Below are 18,418 nucleotides of genomic sequence, written 5' to 3'. Positions count from 1 at the left end.
TCATATTACTTTTTCATGACATCTGAACAGTCTAGTAAGTTTACAAGTATTGTACAATCTGTCACTTGCTGCAAAAAGACTTGCTTAGTACTCTCATATCACAGTACCATGTGACCAAAAGCTGCAAGCAGGTCAGGTCCCCAGAGCCTAGCCATTTCACCCTCCAACTTTCAACTTCAATAGGCTGCCCAAAAGTAACTGAACAGTGATTCAAAACTGCCTTTCAGATTGGGTTTCTGATGGCACAGGAATACACAGACATAAAGGGATGGGAGTACATCAATCAATCAATAAAAACAAGTGGCAACTAAAAGGTACAAAAGATTTCCATCTGATATTGAAGATGGTTAATCACCACCCATTTAAAAAACAACAAAATACAGCTCATATAGTATCTCTTTTATCAGTTACTAGTAAATATTTCCTGCTTTGCTCAGGATAAAAATGCATCAATCCTACCCTTATCTCACCACCCTCTTTCTCCTCTGCCTCCTTAACTTTTTTCTTTTACACTGTTACAGTACAGTATTTGTGTCTGCCTCCACCTTGCTAGTGATTCAGCTTGTACTAGGGAAAGAAACTCAATAGCTGCATCTCTCTACACTATGTAAATTTCACTCAATTATAGTATGCTACATGAAAGGTGGTAGTTATGAAACAGAGGAGACAGAGTATTTTAAAGTGTAATATTTTTATTTCAGAGGTTTTTAAAGAACTACAGTTCCCAGAATCACCAAATTAATTAATTCAGATTACAACTCCCAGAATCCCTTAGGCAACACGGATAGGGAAGATGTAACCTAAACAGTTACTTAAGAAGAAAAAACAGTACTACAGTATCTGTAAAACTTACAATTTTGGTTTAGTAAGACAAGCAGAACTGCCAAGTCCCCTAATTCACGAACACAATACACAATCTTTGTGGTTATATTGTCACATCACAATATAACTATCAAGTATATTTAGCCTCGTGGCGCAGTGGTTAAAACGCTGTACTGCAGCTAAAACTGTGCTCACGACCTGGGGTTCAAATCCCAGGTAGCCGGCTCAAGGTTGACTCAGCCTTCCATCCTTCCGAGGTCGGTAAAATGAGTACCCAGCTTGCTGGGGGGGCAATGTGTAGCCTTTATAATTAAAATTGTAAACCGCCCGGAGAGTGCTTGTAGCGCTATGGGGCGGTATATAAATCCAATAAATAAATAAATAAATAAATAAATAAATAAATATATTTAGGTATGCTGCAGGAAATTCATATCAATAGTATCTATATCAAAAGTTGTTTCTACCTGCACTCAAATTACTTGGTATAGCTAGGTTGGCCTTGGAAACATGTGCTTCACCTCTCTTGTGATCTTCTGTCTAGCACTTTGAGCTGTCACTGTTCTTTAAGGCTGGGGGACTGCTCCTCTTCAGACTCCTTTCTCACCTGGATAGACTAGAGTCTGGAACAGCCAGGCACTGCCTCTGTCTCCTGTACCTCTAGGGCGGGGGGTGCCAGCTGCATCCATTTGCTTTCCTTTCATCCAAGTCCTCTCCTGCTGAGGTAGGTCAGCTTGCCTACATCCTCCCTGAAAGACTCTGCCAGGCAGGGCATGCCAGCAAAAGCCCTATGCCTCCTTCACTACAGTCCTTAACATTTTAATTAACTTCCTCCAGCAGTCAGACCTCTAGAAGTCTCATTGTCCCTTTTATCTTAGCATTCCATCTCCAAAACAAATTTATCTTTCCAAACCAAACACATTTCAAAGTTCATAACGTTGCTATATTAAAGACCTACTCAAGAGTACTGTATTCCCACCAAGCTCAATGTGGTTTTTCTCCAAGTAATTAGATACAAGATTGCAGCCTTAAATCTTTTGCATAGAAATCATACTATGATACAAAAAGCAAAGCAAAGCATGCACTTAAAACACTCTATGGGCAATTTACAAGTTAATTATGCAGGCTACACATTGTCACCGCCCCCCAGCAATCTGGGTACTAATTTTATCAACCTCAGAAGAATAGAAGGCTGAGTCAACCTTGCACCGGCTACCCGGGACTGAACCCCATGTCATGCATGGTTTTGGCTGTAGAGCAGTTTTTTTAACCACTGCACCATGAGGCTCAGTAGGACAGTTGTGCAATGACATAGAGGCTTATTTCTATTGTTTGTAACAGAGATAGGCAATTTCAGATTCCCCACTCTGCAGCCTGTATCAGGTCCATCTGTTGTTGTTTACGCAGAACAGTTTTGTTTTTTAAAAGATGGGGGCCTTAATAGAGGATGCCCTCCAAAATCCAATATAAAAATTGCTGCTTCTGAAGTCCTCAGACCTACAGGGGGAAAACCCTGTTCTGTATGCACCTTCATGAAAAGCATACAAACAACTCCTAACCTGGTTCTGCAACCAAGGCTGAAATATAAACTTTTTAAATGGAAAATCTTTCAGAAATTGCAGGATGCCAGGGAAAGTTTCTGGAGCAGTTATGTCCCATAATTGCTGGGCAAAGCTCTTGTCGACAGGTGCCATTCCCTCTTACCAAGCACCTAGAATAATGTTACATGATGGCATAATGATGCTCTGATGCGAGGCTAGCAGCAGCCCCCATATCTTTCCCAAGAGTCTACGCAGAATGCTACAACACACCATAGTGCCGGGACTCCCAACCCCTGGTCCATGGCCCCATACCGGGCCATGGCCCCATACCGGGCCATGGCAGGACCAGGCCGCAGAGACAGATCTCCTGCCCCCCCACGCATAACCCCATGCACACATACAGGCATGCATGCCCCCCACCCGCACACACGGGTGCTCTGCCCACCCATCCACGGGTGCTCCACCCACATATGGGTGCTCATCGCTGGCTCCCCAACCAGTCCGCAATTTGGAAAAGGTTTGGGACCACTACCAAAATGTATGGAGGCTTGATTAGGGAAGCCTGAATAAAGCAATGGTACCTGTTAGCTGGCAACTACTAGAAGATTTCCAAGCAGTGGCACCGAGTTCCCCACCAAATTTAACTTCATATCACACATAGGCCCCATTTTTGCAAGCAGAGAAAGAAGGAGGGGGAACATTTCAGTCTTGGTTTTTTAGGGGGGAGGGAGCAGGCAACATAAAGCATAAGTTCAAATGTCTTTGTTCTCAACAATTAGAGTGTACAAAATTGATCAGTCTCAACTATTCAGGCTGGATAGGAGAACTTGACTAGGAATTTTCAACTACAGTATTACAGAAGGAAGAGTGACATTGGGGAATGGAATATGTATACCCCTCAGATCCCCAATGCTCTCATTCCTGGCATAATACATTTCAGATTTCAGATTAAATTAACACTTTCCTACTTAAATAGTTGCATACTTCACCAGTGAAGGATTTCAGTCTTATGCTAAAGTGCTAGACAGTTGCTTAAAGCTCAACTGCTATATTAAATACCTGAGATACACCAGTGACATAAACATCATTTACATCTTTAGAAATCCAACTACAAATTCAACTTTTTCTTCCCCAGTATCAAATACATCCTAAAACAGACACCAGTCCAAATCCTCATATATAACTTTCACAGGAATAGGAGAAAGGAAACATGTCTGTCTCTATGTATCCTTCTGCAATTTCTCCTCTATATTCCTCATTCTGGATGTGTTAAGTGGTTTCACACATCACTCAGAACCCAAACCCTCAGGACTCAAGCAGAACCCTGCTGAGATTTTGCATCTTTGAGATTCTGTGTTCAATGTGGAACAGCAGGCACTCTAATTTAGGAGGGACCGATAACAGCATAAGTTACACAAGAGGATTTTGTACCATGTAATAAATTCCTTTTCTGGATACCATAAGTGCAACGGTGTAACTGACACATAATCATTTTGTTCTAGAAACTAGGAATGTGGAAATCTCTTGGTCTCAAAGTTTTTGTTGCTGTTTAGTCATTAAGTTGTGTCCTACTCTTTGTGACCCCATGGACCAGAGCACAACAGGACCTCCTGTCTTCTACTGCCTCCCTGAGTTGGATCAAATTCATGTTGGTAGCTTCGATGACACTGTCCAACCATCTCATCCTCTGTCGTCCCCTTCTCCTCTTGCCCTCACACTTTCCCAACATCAGTGTCTTTTCCAGGGAGTCTTCTCTTCTCATGAGATGGCCAAAGTATTGGAGCCTCAGCTTTAGGATCTGTCCTTCCAGGGAGCACTCCGGGTTGATTTCCTTCAAAATGGATAGGTTTGTTCTCTTTGCAGTCCAGGGACTCTCAAGAGCATCAATGCTGTCGAGGTTTCTCATCGCTTTCCTCCCCAGTTGAGTGAAACCGCGCCCTCCACTACTGTGCAGCAACCAAAAGATGACATGACTGTAATTGAATAAATGTGATCGCTGTACATGAAAAAATAAGACATCCCTTGAAAATAAGTGCTAATGCGTTTTCTGTCTAATTTTCGGGGAAACAGGGTATATTTGTGCCAAATGAGAATAACACTTTATGTTCCACAATGGAATGCTACAATAAATCTGTTAAAATTGAAAGCACCAAAATTCAGTTCATTTAGGACAGTGCTTCAGTTAACAGTTCTGTTCTATGAAACAGCAAAAATGAAATAGGAAAGGCTGCAAACTAACTGAAGAGAAATATTCATTTAAGGAAAGATGTTAATCAGAGAGAGAATCAATCGGAGACCTTTTTACCAAAGGACACCAAGGCTTGAAGAACACTTACTTGTGAAAGTGTCCCCCAAAAAGCTGAATGTTGATACAGTCCCACATATTATTTCTAGTTTTCCATCTAGATTAATAGGCTTTTAATGTATGCTAATTACTGTGGTATACTGAAGTATTCAGGTGCTGGAACTGCCTCAGGGAACTGCTCTGTCCTTTTTTTTTGGTAAATGTGTAATATTCTTCTAGTACACATCTCCCTCATGTCCCACTGAACTTTTGACCTGGTCAAAGCTAAGCCACCTCCTCGCTTCCAAACTCACAGCTGCTGAAATCTTGAAAAGAGGGACCCTGAGCCTTGTCAGGCAGCTGCTTCTGCTGAAGCCAGCATGGGGGCTTGGCTGTTCAACACTCCCTTCTCATAACAATACCCAGAGCCTTGCCTAATGGATGCATTTCTTTATTTGAGCCAACCAGCTTTGTAAATTCTGTCCCCTTCTTCAAGCATTCATTATGCAATGGTCCAGGAAAATGAAAATTAAACATCTGCTTCCCAGATTTTGAGACATACAGCTGCTGGTGGCAGCCTACATCTGGAAGCATCACCTTCCAGTCTAGTAAGCACAAGGGTGTGGGGCCTAACAATGAAAAAAGAGGAAAGCTCAGGTTGCAATGATGAAATCCAAAGCTTTTCCAAGAATCTTCTGAGAACAGAGCTATAAAAGACCACACCATGGCAAAATTCCCTTCTGTATTTTACCACCAGTGAACAACCCAACTGGGAAGGTCTTAAGAGGCATGCATTAATTAATTCAGGCTGGAAATCTCCATGTGTCTTGTCCATCTAGGCAACTAAAAGAATGAAATATTTGCTAACTGCAGCATATGGCCACCACATACAAAGTTAATTCTGTCTTTTGGCAATTTGAATAACTGCTATCTTCTCTGCTTGTGCTAACAGCAATCCAATAATTGTATCTGGAGTTAATATGAATTGCTATTAGCCTAGCACACAGATATTTTAATATTTCAGAGGGAAAGTTTAAATATCAAATTCTAATTGTAAATGTGACAGCAAGGATCAAAAGCTAGTGTGCAGTACATAACCATGCCATCTACTCAGCTGACTAGATGGGCGGGGTACAAATGCAATAAATAAAATAAATAAATTGCTTCTTCTCAGGCACCCATTTTCTGAGGAAATCCAGGATCCCACAGGACACCAAGCATATAGGCCAATTAAATTTATGGGGATGGCCTTTCCAAAGCCTCTGTCGTTTATGGTTTGTAAACACCCTAGAAGGCCTAATGCTGTTCTTGGGCCATAGCTCACGACCAGTTCTTCTCAATTTAGTGGCAGCTTTCCACCTTGGTGTATGTGTGAAACAGTCCAACCCATTTTATTGGTGTGGCTAGGACCATCTGCCATTTGTTTCCTCTCCCAGAACTATCATCTACCTGGCTGAGCAAAATGAAGGCCACAAGACATCATCTTATCTGGAAACAGCTGCCATTTACATTATAAACCCAGAGGTAGGTTTTTTTTTCTTAATCAAAGTACAGCACAGATAAGTTTTATTGAAGAGTTATTCAGTAAAATTACATGCACAGTTGCATCAACTTTCAGTTTCTTTCTTTCCTATTTAGAGAGCTCAGAAAATGCGGAAAATAATGATATCCAGAAACTAGCAAGGTAATCAGGCATATTAAGAGTTGTGATATGTCTAATATTGCTCATGGCAGTACATGATATCCAACAAAAGAGCTATAGGGTTCGGTTGTGAGACAATTAATTGGTCAAATACCATCAGCTAGATGTCAAAAAGTTAACAAGAACTGTTAAACTTGAGATACCCTGTCTCTGTGTAGAGGACAGGATAAGAATGGCTCTGCATATGGACAAAGAAAGCCCCAGTTGGTGACTTGGAAAGAGGAGGAACATTTTCCTTCAACCTGTCTTAATAACGGCTCCAGAAACCCAGTTTCCCATACCAAAAGCAGTATTTTCATGTCCAGACTCTGAAGAAGCAGCACATGATCTCTGAGCTCTAAAAGACAGAAGGAGATGAGGAAGAGAGGCAACAAACTAGGTCCATCTAAGATCTTCTTCCTTTATGTTCATTCTTGTTTATATGTTTTCTGCCCTCAACATGCAGACCATCTGTACCCTACCTGGAAATCGGGTATATGGAAACTGTTCTGGGTCATGATTTTTCAAATTGTTGTTCTCAGTGATACAAATAAATTAACACATAATACCAATTTCTATCTACTCCAGAATGACATTTGACCTTCATTTGATATGTCAACTGCTTTATCTTCAAGATACATAAGGAGAATTTATCCACCAAATTGTGGATACGTGCTATGGATGGAATCATGGTTTCAGTACAGTTATCCAGATTAAAGAAGTAAAGCTGCAGCTCCAGACATACTGGGGAATGCATCACACTGAACCTTGCTCCTGGCCACACAAGCATGGAACCAAACTGTAAAATGGATCACTTGTACTTCTTCACAGTACAGAAGTTCTAATGAAAATAGATGACGGAAGAAGACTGAAATGCAAGTTGTGGGAAAGGGAAGGGCAAAACACAGCAGAAGGAACTAGTACTACTAAAACTGGTACTTTTATTTATTCATTCATTGGTTGGAAAAGGCATGTCATTCTTCCCTCATCATCCAGGAAAAAAACTTTTTCTGACTTTTACTCCTCCTCAAATGCCATCCCTATCTCCAAAAGCACAGTCTAACCTCAAGCACATCAGTGTTCAGATGGAATGACCCAATATGTGCTGCGCCACTTGCATGATTCTAATCAGAACTATCAATTGCAACATAACTCCTGAACTACATATTCTGGGAGGCATTCATGTAAAAACCCACAGTGAAAAAACCACTATGGTGGGATTCTTACAAAAAGCACTCACATCAGAAAACATTCAGAAAAGTAATCACAAGTAGATGTTAAAAATAGATGAGTAAACCATGACAGTGCATTTATAAGCCATACAGCAAAAAGGATAAGACTAAAGATGGATCTGCACTTAACACTCTCCATGAAGTGTGCAGGGTTGTTGTCAATTGCATAGTGCCAATCATGGAAGTAGTCCGGCTGGTGCTTTCCCACCTCTCCACACAGACGACCACTCAGCAGCTGAGGGGGAGTGGTCAGCTATGTGGAGAGGCAGGGAAGTGCCAGCCAGGCTACTACTGTGACTGGCACTATGCAACTGACAATGGCCCTGCACACTGCACAGGGAGCAGTAAGTGGACCAGAGGGTTATGTTTCTGCTGGTACTTGTGGTGTTGATAAAAATATCTCATTTCCAGCCCTAATCCAAAATAATTAAGTACTTATAAGCAAAGATGTGAAATTAGAAAATTGTAAAAATATTTGTGGATTAATAAATATGACTGTTACACCGCATACAGAAAAGCCAGAAGTTATGGATACTCATTGAAAATAAAAAGTACATTTAAAGAGAAGGTTCTCAGTTTCAGGAACACAAGAAAAACTGATCATGTCTGCTTTGCAAAGTTATTGTGAAACGTTAATACAATAATTGTGAAATGAGTGTGCAATCAATAGGATGATGACAAGTAAACAGATTTTACGGCCTCATAATAACACTAATCAGATTAACTATATTCTCTGCAGGCAAAGATGGAGAAGCTCTATACAGTCAGCAAAAACAAGACCTGGAGCTGATTGTGGCTCTGATCATCAGCTTCTCATAGCAAAATTCAAGCTTAAACTGAAGAAAATAGGAAAAACCACTGGGCTAGTCAGGTATAATCTAAATCAAATCCCTTATGAATACACAGTTGAAGTGAAGAACAGATTTAAGGAACTCGATTTGGTGGACAGAATGCCTGAAGAACTTTGGATAGAGGCTCGTAACATTATACAGAAGGCAGCAACAAAAAGAGAAGGGAAACAAAATGCAAGGGAGATAAGGAAAGTTACAGAAAATTAAATGCAGACTTCCAAAGAATAGCAAGAAGAGACAAGAGGGCCTTCTTAAATGAACAATGCAAAGAAATAGAGGAAAATAATAGAAAAGGAAAAACCAGAGATCTGTTCAGGAAAATCGGAGATATTAAAGGAACATTTTGTGCAAAGATGACCATGATAAAGGACAAAAATGGTAAGGACCTCACAGAAGCAGAACACATCAAGAAGAGGTGGCAATAATACAGAGGAACTACACCAGAAAGATTTGGCTATCCCGCACAACCCAGATAGTGTGGTTGCTAACCTAGAGCCAGACATCCTAGAGAGTGAAGTCAAGTGGGCCTTAGAAAGCTTGGCTAACAACAAGGCCAGTGGAGGTTATGGCATTCCAGTTGAACTATTTAAAATCCTAAAATATGATGCTGTTAAGGTGCTACATTCAATATGCCAGCACGTTTGGAAAACTCAACAGTGGGCAGAGGACTGGAAAAGATCAGTCTACATCCAAATCCTAAAGAAGGGCAGTGCCAAAGAATGCTCCAACTACCGTACAATTGCACTCATTTCACATGCTAACAAGGTTGTGCTCAAAATCCTCCAAGGTAGGCTTCAGCAATATGTGGACTGAGAATCCCAGAAGTGCAAGCTGGACTTCGAAGGGGCAGATGAACTAGAGACCAAATTGCTAATATGCGATGAATTATAGAGAAAGCCAGAGAGTTCCAGAAAAACATCTACTTCTGCTTCATTGACTGTGCAAAAGCCTTTGACTGTGTGGATCACAACAAGTCCTTAAAGAAAGGGGAGTGCCTGACCACCTTATCTATCTCCTGAGAAACCTATATGTGGGACAGGAAGCAACAGTTAGAACTGGATATGGAACAAGTGATTGGTCCAAAATTGGGAGAGGGGTACAACAAGGCTGTATATAGTCCCCCTGCTTATTAAACTTATATGCAGAATACATCATGCGAAAGGCCGGACTGGTGGAATCCCAAGCCAGAATTAAGATTGCTGGAAGAAATATCAACAACCTCCGATATGCAGATGATGCCACTCTGATGGCAGAACGTGAGGAGGAATTAAGGAACCTTGTAATGAGGGTGAAAGAGGAGAGTGCAAAAAACGGTCTGAAGCTCAACATCAAAAAAACTAAGATCATGGCCACTGGTCCCATCACCTCCTGGCAAATAGAAGGGGAAGATATGGAGGCAGTGACAGATTTTACTTTCTTGGGCTCCATGATCGCTGCCGACGGTGACAGCAGCCCCGAAATTAAAAGACACCTGCTTCTTGGGGGGAAAACGATGACAAACCTCAATAGCATCTTAAAAAGCAGAGACATCACCTTGCCAACAAAAGTCTGAATAGTCAAAGCTATGGTTTTCCCTGTAGTGATGTACGAAAGTAAGAGCTGGACCATAAAGAAAGCTGATCGCCGAAGAATTGATGCTTTTGAATTGTGGTGTTGGAGGAGGCTCTTGAGAGTCCCCTGGACTGCAAGGAGAACAAACCTGTCCATTCTAAAGGAAATCAACCCCGAGTGCTCACTGGAAGGACAGATCCTGAAGCTGAGGCTCCAATACTGTGGCCATCTCATGAGAAGAGAAGACTCCCTGGAAAAGACACTGATGTTGGGAAAGTGTGAAGGCAGGAGGAGAAGGGGACAACAGAGGATGAGATGGTTGGACAGTGTCATCAAAGCAACCAACATGAATTTAATCCAACTCCGGGAGGCAGTGGAAGACAGGAGGGCCTGACGTGCTCTGGTCCATGGGGTCATGAAGAGTCGGACACAACTAAACAACAACAAATAACACTATGCATCACAATATTTAAAGATATTCCATATAAAAGCTACTTAATAACTGTTTTGGTTGTGATTCTTTTCAAAAGGAGTTAGCCATATAAACTGTTCCGTGCAAATGTTTCTCTTCTGTCATCTGTAAATGTTAGATTAGACTAGAAAGGCTGTAAAAATGAAGTGTTATCCACAATTGTATTCCTTGTGCTAGATGAGAAAAACATTTGAAAAGGAAATTCAAGATTTTTATCACTTTACTGGCCCTTTGTTCCTGCTCCAGCATAGGCATATCGGTTGTAGGACCTCTGAAAATACATACAGTAGAAAGCTAGAGGACACAAGATGTTTGGTAGGCGAGCACAATGGTGTAAAGCAGAAATTCTGAAAATGGCCAGCTTCTAATAAAAATTCACTACCCATGGTTCTCCGTATTTACCATAGAAATGGAAGCTCTCTCAACCACCAGGATCTTCTGACATCTGTATCTAAGTATTTTTACTAATTTCCCACCCATATAGTTTTAGAAGATAAGTTAGTCTGTGGTAGCATATCAAGCCAAAGCAAGAGAAAAATACAAAATAAAGATGACAAAAACATTTTGCACAAAGACTAACTGCTATATTGTAATGTGAGCTTTTGTAGACAAGTCCACTTCCTCACCCCTCCATATATTTTCCAAGAGCTGGGGCATTATGGTAATTTCTAAGCCACTCATATTTCCCCCCTCTATGCTGCCATTTGAAAATCCACGTTTCTACGATTTTGCTGCTCTCTCAATTTATTTTTACTGATAAACTTTGAATACATATGCTATCCCTGCAAAAAGCAAACAAAACGAATTAAAAACCTCTATCTGATCTCCATATATTTCCAGCCACATTTCAGTCTACTCTAAATAATCATGCTGAAATAAACATAATCACAAGCTGTCCTTCTCTACAATCCAGAAGAGGCAACTGCTTCAGACTATATTAAATGTTCCTGTTTGGCAAACTCATTCAAGGAACTGAAGTCCAAACTGACACAGTAGTGAAACAAACCAGATGGTAACTCTGACTTCCAAAGGTGAAAGGCTAGTGCAATTGCCCTTTATCACTGTAAATTCAAGATTTTTTACTGTGTTTCACATAGCTGAACAGCAAACTCCTTTTAAGAATCTATACATCAATAGTTGGGGAGAGTCTTTCTTTGCTAAGGAACACAAACACTGGGAGATCTTGTCTCTTTCAAAAACTTAGCACTGCATAAGGGATCCCTACCTACCTAAATTCACATCCTGTTCTAGGGGTTTTAAGGACTCTCACATCCTGTTGAACACAAATATCCTAGGAATGGAGGACTTGCCATCTCATAAAATCACAGGCTTCTCACTATTATTTTTAATCCTCCTAGAATGAATCTGCCAACATATTAAAAATAGAAAAACAGAATCCTAGAGGGGTTCTTCAGTCTGCAGTACAGTATTCACATCCAAGACACTATATGTACAATCCAAAACAATGGACGGCATATTAAACACATTCATATAAAAAAATTAAAGCATGGCTGATGGTTGGATTTTGGTTGACTGTTTAAAAAAAAAACACTAGAAAAACTATTGGATCAGAAAATGAACAGACATGTATATGAAGGAGGAGTTTGTAGCAATGCATATTGTAGCAATATAGATGTTTTATTTTACTTCCTACAAAATATTTGCAATATCACTTACTCAACTGATCAAATCCAACAAATATCTTAATGTTTCAGTAGGAAGTCAGAGGGACATTATGTTTTCAACATTAAGTTATAGAAATACATCCTCTGCAATTTATAAATGGCCAGTGCCCATTAAGACACAGAAATTCACAACCTGAAGCAAAGTCAGATTTTAAAAGGAAAAAGCTGAACAGATTGTGCATACTTCCTTTGGGGAGCAATATAAGCCATACTCAGATTTGTCCAGCTAGCCTTTACACTGCTTTTCTCATGACTTCAGTCAAGAATTATCCTTGTATTGTTCAGAGAAGGCCAAACTTCTCCTAGCATTGCCACCATTTTGAGTAACCTTTGAGGAAGGGAACACATTCTCTACATTCCAAAGTGCTCTCTGTAACTTACATGTTTTGTAACATTAAGTTGGACAGTAATCACTTCAACTGATATGACAACTCACAATACTGAAGAGGAAATTATCATAAAGATCCTAATTTCTTGTGGGGTTTCAAGCCTCTTTACACGTGAATACTTGCATTTTCACTTGACCTTTAAATTCTTTGTCTCAGTAGTACCTGAATGCCAATCCCAATCATTATATTATGCACAACATCCAGACCAATTAATATCTCACTTATAGAGCTTCTCTCAAACACTCAGTACAGTAGTTGGAAAAAAATGTATGCTTTTCATGTACACTTTAAAGTTTGAAAGAGTATCAGAGGCATCAAAGTTGTTACATCTGCTATAAACAGATGGTAAACCATGGGTTTAATCACATTGGCTTAAGCTGCTTAGAATCTTGGAGTATGAGCCAGATCCTCTGGGAGATTTATCTGTTTTGGGTACAGTACTGTATCATACACATACACAGTTCCGAGCTGTTGCATCCGATCTCAAATTCTGAAATTCTATGATAAACCATATGAAGGAGTAAGGTCATTGCCTCATATTCACACTTTTACCTACCCTGTACAACATTAGCGAAATTACAGTGCTACATTTTGAGAACCCTTGAGCAATCTTTCCAAGAAAATTCCTATATACAAACTGATCGGTCATGAATCTTACTGAACCCTAGCACTAGGAAGTGAGCAAAATTCCAGCTTCATACAGAATAATATAAATCTGATGCCATCCTGCGAAAGTCCAAACTCTAAAGAGAAGCTTGATAGAATAAAGGGGAGGTGGAAATATACATACAGAATACACCCAGATGAATTGTCAGAAAGCTTCGTGTCTGAATGTCACAAAGCCTTGGAGCAGCATGTGCTACCTCTGGCCAGCAGGGAAAAGCAAAATTATCTGGACAAGGACATGAGTAGCAAACAACACACTCTTCCAAGCCATGGGGCCTTAGCCCAAGTCACTAAAGATGAGCAAGGGAGGTCAGAGACTAGAGATGTCCATTCCTACCTAGGAAGAGGGATCAAGTCCTTTCTCCTTGCGTAATATTGGAGCTTTTAAAAGATAGGGGAGGCCAGCAAAACTGAGGGCTTGACCATCACACACACCCCCGCTACCTCCCCAGTTTGTTGACCAGTACAAGCTCTGGAAACACAGACGGGTCATTTCGGCTTCAGAAGAATTCTGTGGCAATTTACACAGACCATCGTGTCGCTGTCTCACCACACACCTCGGGTCCAGCACTAACTCCTTGGGATTGTAAAGAATAGACCTTCCTTCCCACCACCGCCACGATGAGGGTAAGAGCTCCCCCGCTTCCCACCCACACGCTTTTGAGGCACAAGTGTCTTAAAACCCAAAGTTCAACAGCTCAAAACAACTGTGTTTGCCACTATTCTGTATTTTGGACATAAGGGAGACAACGATTCCCGGATCCCTCGATCCACCCCAGTCGTTAAAATCACTCGGGCGACCCAGTCTTTCTTCAGCAATAGGGTCTCATGCCCGTTTACTCGGAAGTAAAGAAGATTCAAGGGACCTCCTGCTGCCAGGGAAGCGTATCCAGGAGGGCCACCCCAACTCCATGACGACTCTCTGCGAATCGTGGGCACTTTTTAAAGCGCCTTGGCCATCGAGGACAGAAATATTCAGGCGGCGAGCTTCCTGGAAGGATCCTGGACCCAGAGAATAAATCTTCCTCTCTAAAGGAATATAGGAAACTGGAGGAGGCAGGAGGGAAAACGTGGTGATGGGGGACGTTTCCTCCTTCCCCCCCCTCCTCTGCCTCTCTCGGAGGGACGCTAAACCCCTCCGTGCTGAGGGGAAGGAAGCCCAGCCCCAGCCAGCGGATTCTCCTCACACGAGAGAGGGGGGGCGAGTTATTGTCCTGTCCCGTCCTTACCTCCCAAGTGTGTGGGGGGGGGGGAGGGAGGGAGAGGCGGGGCCGGCGAAGCGATCGATTGATCCCATTTATCGAAAGAGCGCGGAGTCCTCCTTTCCCTCAGCCACCCCCCCCCCATCCCCGCCTCGCCTCGGGGCGCCGACTCACCTCGATTTCGAAGTCGGGCAGTCGGAAAGCGGTCCTGAAGAGGGAGCAGAAGTGAGCGATGGCCGGCACTTCCCACCAAGAGCGCAGCTCGCCCAGGAGAGCCGCCGTGCCGCTGTTGCTGCTGGGGGTGGCGGCGGCGGTCGTGGTGGTGGTGCCCGTCGTCCCAGCTGCAGCGGCCGTTGTCCCTTCCAGACCTCCACTCGCGGCGGAAGAAGAAGCGGCAGCGCTCCCCGGCGCCGAGATCACCCCAACCACGCCGCCGCCGCCGCCGCAACCCCCGTCCTCCTCCGGGCACATCGCCCCCTTGCCGTGAGCCGCTCCCAGACCGCCGCTTGGCCGGCGCCCCGCCGCCCGAGACTCCTTCTTTCCCTCCTTCCCTTGGCTCCCTCTTTCTCCGTCCGTCCGTCTCTTTCTTTTCTCTCACACACACTCTCTCTCAGCAGCCGCAGCTGCCCCCTCCGCGCCGGCTCCTCCGCATGGGGCTTCTCCGGACTGGCGCCTCCGGAGTCTCCGTCTCCTCGCTTGCTCGGGGTCTCTAGGGCAGGCTGAGGCGGCGCTCCTCTCGGCGGTTATCGCGCGGACCCATCTCCCACCTTCCCCCTCAGGTCGCTGCTATCCTGGCCATACCAGGTTTTAAAATACACACGCACGCACGCACACAGACGACACCCCGAGCCGCCGCCACCGCGCCGAGGCCAGCCGGAGAAACAGATGGAGCTCCTAAGGGAGGGGGGGAGGGGCGCTGGCGAGAGTGACTTGGGTAAAGGGGGGGTGAATCCAGGGGACGCGCGGGGGCTAGAGGCGGGGTCCTGGGGGGGAAGAGAAGGAAAGAGGCGGGGTCCGGGGGTGGGAAGGGGCGTGGCTTTGCACGGCGGTCCCCCCCAGGACCTTAAACTCTGAGGAGAAGAATCATGGGGCTGAGGGGGGGGAAAGCAGCTCGGGCATTAGGTTTAGGTCAAACTCTGAAGCGTGTTTGGGAGGGGAGGACGCGGCAGAGAGGCGGGCCTTGCGGGGGCGAAACTTTTAAGCGGTCGCATAGGGTCCCCCCCCGCCCCGCAGAAAGGGGCGAACCCGAGAGAGAGAGAGCGCGCGCGCGAAGGGCAAGACGAAAACGGGCGTCTCGAGAGCCAGGTGCGTGTAAAAGGAGAGAGAGCCAAGGGGAGGAGCTGCCGTTGGAAGGCTCCTCGCGCACGAGGCATAGGCGGGGCCGCTTTTTATCATAACAACAGCTTGGCCCCGCCTTTTTCTTGAGGGCTGCCAATTGGGGACCTTGGAGTAGGCGGGGCATCTGAGAAAAGCGTTCTGAATGGCTAGGAAGGGGGGGGTTGGGCAAGGAAAAGTGGATGGTGGGAGGGGGCGGAGCCTTTCCTCGTATGGGCTAGTGATGGTTGGAATGGCGGGGGTTAGTTGCTTGGGGTAGCTCGTGAGGCGTCTGTTCTCTGGAGGCGTCCCTTTACAAGCTTGTTTTTCGTTTCTTCTCCCTCCTCCCCGAGCGTTTTCCTGGTACCATGAGCAGAAATTCAGCTTAACAGGGCTGGCTGTGATCTGTAAACCTTTTTTTTTTTGGGGGGGGGGGGAAACGGGGACGAGAATTTTAGATGATTTTTTTAAGGTGCGAAATTTAATTTTCACGTCCATTTTCTGGTTATAAAACTTCGCCCTGTATCCCTCAGTGGCGGGCCATTATTTTTCTTTTCAACTTGCCTTCGCTAGTCCCTGATTTACAGGCAAAAGAAACGTGGAAGAACGCGGGAAGCGCTCGGCCAAACTGGTATAAACTTGCACGGTTTTGAAAGAGGGACTCCTAACTCTTTTTACTTGGGAAAAAAATCACGAAAGGTATCACCTGCTCCTGCAAATTTGTGTTTTTCCTTGGAAGACAGTCCCACCGTTCTGATTCCGTTGCTGCATTTCAAGGGAAGGCGTGCAAGACTTCTGTCATAGACTGTACAGTATGTGGACATTGGTGCGCGCAGGTTCTTGCATAAGCGCAAGAAGTCTTTCCGACAACTTGCTTCGGGGGCGCCTTCCTCCTGCCTACAAAATGATTTTGCCAATCGCCTACAACCCGATTTTATGTATGCTTTCTCCGAAGCCGACCTAGTGAATTCAGTGGGACCTAATCCGTTACAAGGGTTCGTAGGATTATTAACTTGTTTCTCTACCTTTCTTTCATTTCCCTCTTCGAGTCGTCCTTGTTTGTTGCACGGGTGTAAGTGCTATTTCAGTTGCAGCTTTAACTGTGTGGCTATGTATGTTCCAGATTAATCCTCAAATCACTGCTGAAACTACAAACTCTAAAAGTGATTAGAAACGGTCTCCTTATTTTCTTTCCAGTGCTGCAGAACATACTTTTGGATTTTGATCCATTTTGGTGATTGAGAATGCAGAACCCTTGGATGTTAACTTGCTTTAGAATCATTTACATGAACTCCTGATGTGTAGGGAGTCTAAATTCAGCACATTTTAGGCATCTCCTTACAGAATGCTGAAACTCCTATTTGGTTCAATTGATGTCAACACATTTACTAATAAACTGGGTGTGCCAGTCATCTTACAAATGTGGGGAAAGAAATTTAATAGCAATTATCAAGTTTTTGTGTAGGAAGAAACATCTGACTGGCAATTTGCGCTTTCTCCTCTCTTAAAAGATCATTCTGTGTTGATCCTTTCTACTTCAGATTATCGCCCTAGACTTAATTCATGTCTCACTTGACAGCTCTTAGCTGTAATTCTAAACGTAACATGCCTGAGTTGGAACCTTGCACAATTTAACCATTTCAGAAATTAAACTTACAGAATTTGAAGCCTTTTCATTTTGTTGTTGTTCATTTGTGCTTTGATCTTCCTCCAGAAAAACTGGAACATCTCCATAGATCTCAGACAGTTGCTCAACTTAATACGTTTACAACAAGTAATAAATAATCAACATACTTCTTATTCAACATGGCAATGCTGTGAACAATTTGAATTCAGAAAACACAAAACTGACTACTGAGATCATTTGTTCATGTCAGAAACATCATAATACAATAATAATGAATAAATTTATGATAATTTTCACAACGGGAAACATCAAGATCATTTGAGGCAGCTAGTGTCAACTCTTCCATAGTACTTGAGGAAGATGGTGTACACTGATATAGATGTAAAATTGCCTATCTTCCTCGTACAGAATATTGCATTGGTAGCAAAACCCCATTTTCTTAGGCTACAGACTAGTGGGTGGCATGTAAATTAAATAAATAAATAAATAAAACCAAAGTTGACCCTATTAAGTCACTTCCAGGCGACCCAGTTCCCTATGTGACCAGGGGCTAGACATAGGTAGGTTTCCATCCATTTTAGAATGCTGGTAGGTTTTTTTCCCCCCACACTATAGTGCTGACATTCTCTGCTGTTTCTTCAAGAATCACAGTAGTTCAGGAAAAAAGTTCTACTTGATTCTAACATGGAAGAAGTGGGATGGTAACTGAAGAGTAGATGCACATTTGATGTAGATAAGATGAGTGTTTCAGTTTTAGCTGCCACCTCTTTCCATTAAATTTTGATCCAGACAGTTAAGTCTGTAGGGAGCTCTGTTATGAGATTTCTTAGTTAGCAGAGTAAACAGCAATGGTATTGCTGTGAGCTTCTAAACTTCTTTTTCTGTTCTCTGGAGCAATAAACCAGAAATAAGGTTAAACTTAAAGATTACTAGATCTGTTTAGGAAAAAAATGATAGAAAAGCCTATCCTGAAACTAGGTAAAAGAGCACATGGCGAGAGAGAAGGGGTTTAGCCCGCTCTGGAAAAGAGATGTTATTAGATTGAGGGTTACAAAGGACTATGAGAAGAAGATAGGAAGTGGTAAATTTTTAGCTCTTTAATGG

At 43.1% G+C, this 18,418-nt stretch overlaps 1 protein-coding gene across 1 annotated transcript in view; it reads right to left on the bottom strand.

Annotated features, from left to right (window-relative positions):
* Nucleotides 1–14,977, bottom strand: part of CECR2 (CECR2 histone acetyl-lysine reader) — a 147,433-nt gene extending 132,456 nt beyond the window's left edge. The window contains exon 1 of the mRNA XM_020789089.3: nucleotides 14,548–14,977. Coding sequence (XP_020644748.3) covers nucleotides 14,548–14,844 — 297 coding nt within the window. The 5' untranslated portion in view covers nucleotides 14,845–14,977. The remainder of the gene's footprint in view (nucleotides 1–14,547) is intronic.
* Nucleotides 14,978–18,418: the final 3,441 nt, after the last annotated feature.

This window comes from Pogona vitticeps, chromosome 5 (genome assembly GCF_051106095.1).
Source record: "Pogona vitticeps strain Pit_001003342236 chromosome 5, PviZW2.1, whole genome shotgun sequence".
Lineage (NCBI taxonomy): Eukaryota > Metazoa > Chordata > Lepidosauria > Squamata > Agamidae > Pogona > Pogona vitticeps.
Note: the sequence above shows the minus strand (reverse complement) of the source record. Positions and strands in the feature narration are given on the sequence as shown.